Raw genomic sequence first — 12,500 nt, forward strand, 5'->3', positions numbered from 1 at the left:
GAATAAGAAAAAAGAAAAAAGCACAAGAATAACAAAAAAGACTTCATTAACTAAGAACCACAACTAAAATCAATATGTATTTTTTTCCCTAATTTATCGACACATTTCATATCTCTTCGTCAATTGTCTACCCAGCACGAGAAATTAAAGGCAACCCCACCTGATACTTGGAGATGACCCGGTACTCGTTAACATCCTTATCCTCATACCAAGCCACGGGAGTCAGGAAGTCACGGGGGCTGGCCAGGCCGTTAGCACCTGCAGGAAAATCACAAGGGAATACAAAGGAAGACCAAATCGCAGCAGACTCTTTTACAATGTTTTTGTTGAGTACAGGGTGAGGTGACAGGAGAAGGAGGAAGAGGAGAAGGAAGAGAATGAGGAGAAAGAAGAGCTGGTTTGTTATCTCTCTCTCTCTCTCTCTCTCTCTCTCTCTCTCTCTCTCTCTCTCTCTGACTCGTCTTAATTTTTGCTTCGTCAGTGTGAGTGCGTCTCTTCTTCTCTCCATCCATCCCCTCCTCCTTTCCTCCTTGTTTGTTTCTCTCTCCTTCCTTTCCTATTTGTCTTCCTACCTTCCCTCCTTCCCCCCTCTTACCTTATTAGGAGGAAGGATTATGTAAATGATTCCTCCTCCTCCTCCTCCTCCGTCTTCACACACACACACACACACACACACACACACACACACACACACACACACATTGGAGTTTTCCTTATGTTCAGATAAAGTCAATAGAAAACGAATGCCTTTAAAGATAGATTCAAATGCTAAGCAAATTCTCACTGATAAAGCTGAGGATAAGGATGTACTGAAGGAGATAAATAACTTGAAACTTTCCTTATCTCGTGTTCCAGTACAAGGTTCACAGAAAACGGATGTCTTTAGAGGTAAACTTAAACATTATATACATTCTCACCGATAGGGCCGAGGTTGGGGAGAACAAAGTGGCCGTTGTAGACCTCCAAGATGTAGCCTCGGGACGGCCCACTCACCCCCACCGAGAACTTCATGCCCTGCTGGACCACGCAGATCTCATTAGGCTCCACACGCATGCGCCCGAACTCAGTGGTGACCTCCAGAGTGCCCTGCTGGGGGACTGCCGGAGGGACGCGAGAGTCAGGAGAAATGCTAGATCACAGTTGAGTTTGGTTTGGTTAGTAGGGAGACTGAAGGGGAGTCATAATATATCCATTCTTTATCTCATGTCTTACACCACCGGTACTAAACCTTCAAAAACCACCAACAAAACAGAAAATTGTAACATAGACAAAGAAAAGGAGATTTCTATATTATTTTTGCATATGGAGGTCTCCCAAGGAACACTAACAAAACAGAACACATAAATCCCCAAACAAACACCAGCAAAAGAGAAAACGGAGCCCCCACACAGAAACTGCCACACACCTATCAGGAAGTCCCCATCGCTGTTGTAAATAGCAGAGTTCCCCATGGAGGCATTGCACACGTACACGTAGATGGCACAGCCGTTGCGGGAGAGAGGGTCCCCAGCGCCGCACACGGTTCGAAGCCCCGCCACGAAGTCCGTCTCCTCCTTGGGAATGTCGAAGGGCTTCCATCTCAGCTGAGAGAGAGAGAGAGAGAGAGAGAGAGAGAGAGAGAGAGAGAGAGAGAGAGAGAGAGAGAGAGAAACTCGTTTACTTAAGACTTCAGATCTTTGCAAACACACACACACACACACACACACACACACACACACACACACACACACGTGGCAACAATAATTCAATATTCTAATACATAAAGAAACCAGTTTACAAATACTTAAACAATATATGTATCCTTCAGAATGAGGAACACCTCTCCACACCTGGATACAGCTCCACACACCTGCACACATACTAACACACACAACCACACACATGTGTATACCTCCACATACCTCGACACACTTACACACACTTGCACACACTCCAAATACATCCATACACTCTCACACTTCCACACACTTTCAAACACCCAACACACCTTCACACACTTTCAAACACCCCAACACACACCCTCACATATCTAGACACCTTTCAAACGCCCCCTCTCACATCTTCACACTTTCGAATATCCAGACACACACCTTCACACACCCTCAAACACTCCAACACACATCCACATACCATACACACACCTTAACATACCTTCCAAACACCGGTACGCACCTTCATACACCTCGAAACACCCCAACACACCATCCACACAGGTTCATACACCTTCCAAACAACCTCACACACATCCACACACCTTTCACTCACCTGGTTTGGATTCGGGTGCCTCTTTCTGAAATCGCTCTCCAGAAAGGCGTGTTTGATGGGAGCGAAGGGACGGTGGGTGACTGAAGGGCGAATCCTGTAGAACCAAGTACGTCTGTTTGTTTCCCTCGGGGCTGTGATGGTAAAGAGAAAACTGGATTGGTTTGGATGGATAGATGGGAAGAATTCAGATTGGTTGATGGATAAGTGAATAAGGTTTTTCTGTTTCTTTTTAGATAAGGAATGTTCTGGTCAAAGGTAACATGAGTAGAAAATAGGTAAAAAAGAAGAGTTATCAACAAAAAAAGATTAGTAACTAGATAAATACATAATTAGTTTGATATATAAATGAAAAGGCACATAAAAAGATAGTAGATAGATAGATAGATAGATAGATAGATAGATTGATAGATTGGCTGATTGATTTTCTTTAATGTGTCACAATAACAAGTTTCTTTCTTTTACTTTTCGTTTTTCTTCTTTTTTTCCTACCTGCCTCATTAGTTGCCCTCCCCCCCACACCTGATTCTTTCTTCTTTTTTTCCTTTTTCCTTTTTCCTTTTATCTTTTTTTTATCTTATTAACTTATTTAATTTCTTTTGTTACTTTATTTTTTTCCCTGCTTGTCTAATTAGGTAGCCCATCACTTGATATTTTCTTCTTTTCTACCTTTTTTTTTATATCCTTCACTTCTTTTGTATTTTATTTTCACTTTATTATCTTTTTTTTTCTATTTCATTCCCTACCACTTCATTTTCTCCTTCCCTATCTGTGTGACAAGCCCACCCATTCATCTGTTTTTTTTTCTATTAAATCTCTTTTTTTTCTTTTTATTTCACTGTCTTTTTCTTTTCCTTTCGTTATCTCTTTATTTTTCCTTCCCTCCCTTTTGAATTCTTTTAGATTAGCTCACACACTTGATAATTTTTTTTTTACTTCTTTTTTCCTATTTTTTTTATTTAACTGCCTTTTCTTCTATATCTCTCGTTACCACTTTATTTTTCCTTCCCTACCTGTCTAATTATCTCGCCCCTCACCTGATATTTACTTTTATTTCTATTTTCCTTCTATTTCATTGCCTCTTTTTCTATTTTTCTCGTTACCACTTGATTTTCTCCTTCCCTACCCGTTTGACTAGCTCGGATACTCACCTGTGAAAGCCGTGCCTGAGAGCTGCTCCGCGTACAGGCCATATGGACACACCTGGGGAGTGTTCTGGCCCTCAGGTAAGGCGCCAGGTAGGGCCTCCGTGGCGAACTCCGAGCCGAACCCACTCAGGTACTGTAAGAATGATATTATTATTATTATTATTATTATTATTATTATTATTATTATTATTATTATTATTAGTAGTAGTAGTAGTAGTAGTAGTAGTAGTAGTGGTAGTGGTAATAGTAGTAAAGCAGTAGTACTAGAATTTTATTAATGGTGTTCTTCCATGTACTAATCTTACAACAATAACAACAACAACAACAACAACAACAACAACAACAACAACAACCACCACCACCATTACAATCAAAGAAGCAATGACGCAACATGTGTGTGTGTGTGTGCGTGTGTGTGTGTGTGTGTGTCAGGGTAGGAGGTAATAACATTCTCTCCCACTGCTGATGTAACTGGTGTGATCTGCGCAGCGTGTGTCCTTCGCTGTGGTATTTACTGTTGCTTTACACCCTCGCTTTACTGTACTGGTGATATTTGCAGTGACTCCTCCCCCACCCCCCGCCAAACCCACGCTCTGTCTGCCTGCGTCCGTAATCAAGTGTGGTAATCCAGAGAGAGAGAGAGAGAGAGAGAGAGAGAGAGAGAGAGAGAGAGAGAGAGAGAGAGAGAGAGAGAGAGAGAGAGAGAGAGAGAGAGAGAGAGAGAGAGAGAGAGAGAGAGAGAGAGAGAGAGAGAGAGAGAGAGAGAGAGAGAGAGAGAGAGAGAGAGAGAGAGAGAGAGAGAGAGAGAGAGAGAGAGAGAGAGAGAGAGAGAGAGAGAGAGAGAGAGAGAGAGAGAGAGAGAGAGAGAGAGAGAGAGAGAGAGAGAGAGAGAGAGAGAGAGAGAGAGAGAGAGAGAGAGAGAGAGAGAGAGAGAGAGAGAGAGAGAGAGAGAGAGAGAGAGAGAGAGAGAGAGAGAGAGAGAGAGAGAGAGAGAGAGAGAGAGAGAGAGAGAGAGAGAGAGAGAGAGAGAGAGAGAGAGAGAGAGAGAGAGAGAGAGAGAGAGATTATATGTTCCTGATCTGAGACACATGTGATGACAAAAGGGATATGCAAACACTGCAGACTTAATCTCTTAGGTACCATGACGCGTTTCCATATTCATTCTGGTTACTATTTGGTGAATTTATACAGCTTCAGAAACTTGTGTGGGGCATTAGAATAGTGAAGACTGAGGGTATCAATCTTCTGACCTCCATACGTCCCTCCTAATGTCAATAAAATGGTTTAATCATACATAAATCTCAAGGTAAAATGTGTCCCAGTAATGAAGTAAGCTAAGCGCTACCGTAGAGTTAGTGAAACGTGGAAAGATGTGTCCGTAGACTTAACGCGCGAGTCAGCTTATTTTGAAAAACTCTTCTCTCCCTCACCACGACTGTTTTGAAGTGCCACAGTAAAGATTGCCCTGCTTCTTCTGGATATTTATTCTGTTGATAATATATAAATCATGTTAAACTGTCAATAGAACTGTAAAAACACCCTTAAAAGTCTTTCTGAATTATCTAAAACATCCCACCAGCACTATTTTCAAGAACCATAGTAATGATTGCCCGGGTTTTCAAGAGAGTTTTTCCTGTTCATAAATTATAAGTTTTCTTTACATGAGAATATGTATTATATATTTCAAAACATCCTAACAAAGTAGATACAAAAAATTCCATGAACGAAGTAATGAATTTAAAAGGGCAATGCTTGAAAACGGATTAACCAGTTGATGCACGTGACAATGCGCAGGGTGACGTGGTAGGGTGACGCAGTAAAGTATCAGGGTTCAGGCGTGGGGATGTACAGTGACAGGAGTTGACCAGGTAGACTATTTATAATGAATAGCCTCGAATTCTGGCAGCACGCTCGGTTACTTTAGTCAAGGGTCGATTTGATTCACTGTTTTCTTTTTGAGGAAGAGGGGGATACTAAACTAAATCAAAGGCCTACGTGGTCATGTAAGTAATGGAAGTTGACAGTATCTAGACGGCATATTCAAACACATCAGCACCATTTCAATTGTTAATGTTTCTAGTTCACTTTCAAAATTGTAGTGATATTTTTACAACGTCATGATCTTTTAACAAACCGCAGTTGGAATATTATTATGATTGTCAAGTGTTTTCATAATTCCAGTGATAGTTTAAGACGGATTCTGCATCGACACTGGATGTACAACGAATAAAATTTATCTATCTCTGTGACCTTTGAAAATAATTATGATAACCACAACAAAGCGTCTCTAAGGCCAAAGCGTTTGTACATGTAGCCTACTACTTGTAATGTTAGGAAGAAGGGGAGGTAAGTATATTGGAAGCTGGTATATACTTATCCATCTGTAGAGGACTTGTAGCGAGGTACAAAAACTAAGAGAGAGAGAGAGAGAGAGAGAGAGAGAGAGAGAGAGAGAGAACATACTTAAATTACTGCCGTCTGATTGCGAAGATTCTAGAACAAGCATGGAGCGTTTATAAGAGTGTTTTCATAATATCAGCAATGGATTAACAGGTGGTATTGGAAGTAATGGAGGTTTTCCAGTGTGTTTTCGTGATCCTAATGATAGTTATCTGGCCCTGATGGAAGCTGTTGGGGTTTTTCTAGTATTTTTTTTCTATTCATGATTCTAGTAAGAGTATAACAGGATTTCTGCACTACCAATGTAAGAAAAAAACACCCAATATATCCTGGTATTTCATCCCTGTGGCCTTTGAAAACAGTTCTTGATAGAATTCAAAACATTTTAAAGTACAGAATGATATACTTCGTTGTGCGTGGTTGTGTTCCTTGTATATGTTTCATTTGTTCATGTGGTTAGTGTATCTTATTGTATCTTGCTTTTATTATTGAAGTATCAACTGGGATTATGAGCAACACATTATTATCGTATAGTTTCAAATATATTAGTAATGTTTTGCAGTCAATATTTATCTATCTATCTATCTATCTATCTATCTATCTATTTATCTGCCTATCTATATCTATCTATCTTCAAAATTATTAACCAAGGAATTCTACACTCTAATGGAAACATTCATTAACCCCACGTGTCTGCATCGAGAATGCTTTACTTAGTGACTTCTGAGGGTGGAGGTGCTCGTGGTCACTGGTATGCCCCTAGATTCCTAAACACCGCTCCGTGAAGAGGACGCGCGAGGAATTCTAATCAGATGAGCCTCGTTCGTTTACTGACCCTGACTACAGCTTTGGATTAGGATGAATTAGCTTGCATATAATATAATGTTTGTAAGTATATAACTATCTTGTTTTAATTTATTTTCCTCTGCTATAGTGAAAGTTATGATTTTCTTTTATTTTTCAAAGTTTCAACAAGGCTTCTTCGCTTTTAAAGGACTCTAAAGGAAGTAATTGGAGTTTTCAAGTGTGATTTCATGACTCTAGTGATATTCTAATGAGATACCACCTTTAATAGTCATGAAGTGGAGGTATTGAGGTTTTCTAAATGGTTGAAAGTGAACAGAACGTCATATCACCATCATCACCATCAATACCACCATCATCATCATCATTATTGCCATTTTAGTGTTTTATTCCTTGCTAAATAATTAAGTTCCCACCTCTCTCTCTCTCTCTCTCTCTCTCTCTCTCTCTCTCTCTCTCTCTCTCTCTCTCTCTCTCCATCCAGTAATTTTATCCCTATAGGTTTAGATGGAAAGATTAAACCAACAGCAGCTCGTTAGGCTTAATCAATAATTAAAGGCCTAATTCCATTACATTTCTTACTTATTTATTTATTTGTATATTTTTTTTATTTATATGTTCGTTTAGTCATTAAGGCATGCATTTTTTTATGCAAGAGGGGAAACAGGCCAAGGCCATCAAACAATATATAAAAAAGCCCATTCGATTACCAGTTTCCTTAAAGACATAAAGAATTATATAACAAGTTCCCGTTTTCTTTTTCTAATCTTTCACATATGTAAGAACGAGCCCAGATGAAGAAATGACAAAAATAAAGTAAAAGAGAGAGAGAGAAAAACAGGAATTTCAAGCTTGTTTTCAATTCGCAAAAAAAAAAGAGAATAAAACAGATAACTATAATTTAAAACTTATATATATATATATATATATATATATATATATATATATATATATATATATATATATATATATATATATATATATATATATAGAGAGAGAGAGAGAGAGAGAGAGAGAGAGAGAGAGTCATGCTGTTTGTGTATATTGAAGGACAAGACGTACGTGTGTGTGTGTGTGTGTGTGTGTGTGTGTGTGTGTGTGTGTGTGTGTGTGTGTGTGTGTGTGAGTTGTGTGTGTGTGTGTGTGTGTGTGTGTGTGTGTGTGTGTGTTCACGTGATCAACAGGTAGGAAGAGAAAAAAAAGAGGAGGAGGAGGAGGAGGAGGAGGAGGAGGAGGAGGAGGAAGAGGAGGAGGAGGGGAGGGAGGGAAGAGGAGGAGGAGGAGGAAGAGGAGGAGGTCGAAGGAGGAGAAGCTAGTTGATGATGACAAATAACATAACACCAAAAAGAGAGAGAGAGAGAGAGAGAGAGAGAGAGAGAGAGAGAGAGAGAGAGAGAGAGAGAGAGAGAGAATACATAAAAGCAATACTTCCCAACGTCACTTAGTTTCTTACGTCAACACCACCACAACCACTACCACCACCACCACAACCATCATCTTGCCCACCTTGGGTCCGCCTAGAGAGAGAGAGAGAGAGAGAGAGACCTAAGGAGAGTCTGTAAAACCTGTCCTCTCTCTCTCTCTCTCTCTTTTGCCGGCGCTAACATCACTACCACACAATAACTTGCTGACGTAGGAGAGAGAGAGAGAGAGAGAGAGAGAGAGAGAGAGAGACTTTGCACACGTAGTAATAAACCTTCGTCACACACTCTCTCTCTCTCTCTCTCTCTCTCTCTCTCTCTCTCTCTCACATCGTTTCGAAATTTATGGCACAAGAATAATAATAAAAAAACACATTAATCAAAGTTTTCAGTACATTATAAGAAGCTCACGTACGAATTTATGCTTTGTCATCTTACATTACTATCATTATCACCATTATCGTACACCGCAAGTGAGGGACATTACTCTGCGTTGAGTGCAAAAAGAACCAACTCTCCATAATCTCTCCATAATCTTACACGCCTTATTTTCTCAACCCACAAGATTATTTATAAAGGCCACATTACTCGTGTTCCTATGGGTATTTTTTTTTTATTCTATAGCTGGTGTTATTATTAAACTATCAGTAATAATGATGACAACTTTGAAAACGCCAATAATTTCCACTAGATCGTGTTCAAGATGTAAGGTCCTCGTTGAACTGCCATTGGAATCATGAAAACACTAAAGAAATAAAATAAATGAATAAATGAAGTAACTTTCACCACAACCATTTAAAACTCCAGTAAATCCTCTTTACTATAATTAAGAAAGCAACCTGTATCCCTCAGTAACTTCCACTAGAGCCTGTTATAGTTTAATCGTCAATCATTGAAACTTCCTTGCCAACCCCAAGAATTATTCCACGAGAGATGTAGAAGCAAAAATCAACATCAAAGCGTCACTAATACCATGAAAACTCCCTTGAAACCCCCCAAAAAGTTCCAATATAACATAAGAATTGCGGAATATGGAGCTGTAATGCCAAAATGCTTAGAAATACGACTACAGAGCGAAGAGGGTTAAAACAAACAGCCAGACCTCAACCAGTCTTCCCTCGAGGTATGAAAAAAAATATGCAAACACTACGCATGACATTCCAAGCTCCATCACCATCCTCCCCTACCCTTCATCCTTCCTTACCTCACCCCTCCCTTCCTACTCCTCCCTCCCATCCACCGTGGCGCCACCTGACCTCGCCTCGCTCCCTCACCTCCCTGGCAACACACCCCTGCCAACCCTTCCCGCTCAGCCAGTCAGGGAGCAGGACGGCCCGACACACCCAGACATCGCGCCAATCATGTGAGCCCCGCCGTGTCCTCAGCCAATCCCCGAGCAGGTTGTGATGGGGATGCTGATGTGTGTGTGTGTGTGTGTGTGTGTGTGTGTGTGTGTGTGTGTGTGTGTGTGTGGAAACAAGTACGTATAAGCTTGTGTTATGTAAATTGTCCATAAATTTATCTACATCGCCAAATTTATTGTTCTATCGGGCGTGGATGAAAAATAAAGGTGAAAAAAGGTAAAAAGAGAAGAAAAAACAATGATAGAGTGACAATTAACTACCAGCTATATAATTCTTCGCGCTTGTGTGACGAAATTAATGAATGATTAGATAACAAGAACGTCGTGCCGACTCGCAAGACGCATAAAAGTATTGAGGGGAAACTGACCTAAATCAACACTGGTAAGAAATTCAAGAAATGAACAAATAAAAATACTTACATATAAACAAACAGACAACCTGTTCGAGATGCATACTCCTCATTAAACTCTCTCTATTATCATAAAAACACCCTTCAAAACAACCAATAACTTTAGTGTAGATTCCAGACCCATCCTTGTTAAACTATTCCTGGAACCATAAAAAAAAACACCCTTGCCCTTGAAAATCCTGGTTTAACTATCGCTAGAATTGTGAAAACACCTTTGAAAATACCCAATAACTTCAGAATCCTGGTTAAACTATCGCTAGAGTCATGAAAACATCCTTCAAAATACCCAATAACTTTCAGAATGCCCGTTAAACTATCCCTAAATATTTCAGTAACTTGTATTACGGTGCATGGAGACTACTCGAGATAAGAGTCTGCAGTGTCTGAATGAACGAGCAGCCCCTCTCCCACTTTCCCCTAATAGATGCTTCAGGGAGGAGCTGGGTGAACCGGTACTACCACCACCACCACCACCACGTCTACCAACGTCCAGCATCCAACACCTCCCAAATGTCTGTCTCGCACCACCACCAAACATCAACAACGTGGCTTGTATTGCTTGAACACGATCGTCTCTGATTGGAGTCGTTTGAAATGCTCATTAAAGTTGATGAGTCGGGTTCTCACCGGATTTTTCGTATGGAATCGTGGAAAACTATCACTATAAAACATCTCTGAATACTCTGTTAACTTCCATCAGCGCCTGTTGAAAGAGCAGCCTTGTTAAACTACTAATGGAATCATGAAAACACCTCTGGGAACCACAACAACATCCACTACAGCCTTGTCAATACACCAATAACCTCCATCAGATTAGAAACGAGATCAGAAACAAAAATCATCACTTGAAAACCTAGACTCCATGTAATCGCCTCGTGCTGCTGTGCGAGAATAGCAGTAATGTAAGCAGGAGAGAGACCTTCATATGAGAAAATCAGCCTTGGAGAGAATGGTAATCAAGCAGCATCACCATTAATTGTGCTGCTCACATGCACATGCCACTCTCCTTGCTTGTTTTCTTACAGGCTTTGTTCAGAATCTAATTTTCAAAGGCCACGGGTGATTTGTGACGTTCACAGGTGTTAATATTTCCTTATCTATCAATTAATCTTTTTTATTTATTAATTTATTTGTTTATTTTTAGTTATGGTGTAGAACGGTTATTGGATTAGTGGTCGAAACATGAAACTATTCTTTAAACATTCTATTTCCATATCTAACTTTAACTATAGAGACTCTTGAAAGTTAAACATTATTCTCCTACAAGCTCTCTCTCTCTCTCTCTCTCTCTCTCTCTCTCTCTCTCTCTCTCTCTCTCTCTCAACTATTCTAAAATATCTACATAATACACATAATCGAAATCTCACAACTTTATTTTATATATATATATATATATATATATATATATATATATATATATATATATATATATATATATATATATATATATATATATATATATATATATATATATATATATATTGACGAAGCAGAATCCTTATCAAACCTTCACCGGAATCATGACATCACCCTTGAAACTCCACAATAACTCTCATGAGACCGAAAGAAGAGGACCAAAAGGCACAATAAGTAAGATAAACGTCGTCAATTCTTCCATCCAGCACCTGATTATCACCTAAAGAGGCAACACTGATGAAAAAAAAAAAGTGTGTTGCGACGTAGTAAGGGCACGACTGGGACATGGAAGTGAGATGAAACAAGGAAGGAATTAATGGAACTAAAAACAAAGCAATAAATATAAAGGAAAAAGAAACGTAAAGCAAGATGAGAGAGATAAAAAAGATAAATACGAGAGAGGAATAGAAAGAAAGGAAAAGCGAATTAAGACACAAAAAAAGTGAAAGAAAAGAAATAACGGAAACAACAGAAAAAAGGTAAGAAAAAACAATGAATCAGGAACAAACAAAACAAAACAAAACAAGAAACAAGGAAGAAAACAAGAAAGACAAAAGAAAATAAGAAAAACATCAAATAAACGGAAGCAACACAAGAGAGAGAAGAAAAAAACAATGAATCAGGAACAAACAAGCAAACCAAAAGACGAAACAAGGAAAAAAAATCAGGAAGAAACGAAAGAAAAAAAAAAGAAAAGTATCAGAGAGAGAGAGAGAGAGAGAGAGAGAGAGAGAGAGAGAGAGAGAGAGAGAGAGAGAGAGAGAGAGAGCAGATAGGAAGACATGGGAGGCGAGTGTGTGGTGTGGAGTCAGGGATAGTGAAATGGGTTAAGAAGCACCACCAGAGGAAAAACAGCTGTGTCCTGCATCAGTGCTTCATTATCAACCATTAATTCAGCTGCACCATTCATAACACTGGCAATCCCTTCACTGCTGCAACATTCACTGCACCAAAAGCACAGTACATATTCTTTACAGTTGCTTAAATGATTGAAAAGAAAAGTAGACGATAGTATTACAAGATAAATGGAAATTGAAAAAGATGAGGAAAATGAGAAGCAATGAAACAAATGATGAAAGAAAAGTAAAATAGAAAATGAGAGGACATATATTAGGTATTATTATTATTATTATTATTATTATTATTATTATTATTATCATTATTATTATTGAAAGATCACTTCTTGAATTACCTAGTCAATATAATGCTCTAAAAAGATGGTTCCAGAAAACAAACGATTAAACGAAAGTCGAAAATTATTTGGAGATAATGTTTT

At 39.1% G+C, this 12,500-nt stretch overlaps 1 protein-coding gene across 1 annotated transcript in view; it reads right to left on the minus strand.

The window, feature by feature from the left end:
• Positions 1-12,500, minus strand: part of LOC123502924 (homogentisate 1,2-dioxygenase-like) — a 15,777-nt gene that overhangs the window by 2,064 nt on the left and 1,213 nt on the right. Inside the window, exons 2-6 of the mRNA XM_045252218.1 lie at positions 3,414-3,543; positions 2,266-2,396; positions 1,406-1,583; positions 918-1,097; positions 161-258 (exon numbers count right to left, since the gene is read on the minus strand). Of these exons, the coding sequence (XP_045108153.1) occupies positions 161-258; positions 918-1,097; positions 1,406-1,583; positions 2,266-2,396; positions 3,414-3,543 (717 nt within the window). The remainder of the gene's footprint in view (positions 1-160; positions 259-917; positions 1,098-1,405; positions 1,584-2,265; positions 2,397-3,413; positions 3,544-12,500) is intronic.

The sequence above is a fragment of the Portunus trituberculatus genome, chromosome 12 (assembly GCF_017591435.1).
Source record: "Portunus trituberculatus isolate SZX2019 chromosome 12, ASM1759143v1, whole genome shotgun sequence".
Taxonomy (NCBI): Eukaryota; Metazoa; Arthropoda; class Malacostraca; order Decapoda; family Portunidae; genus Portunus; species Portunus trituberculatus.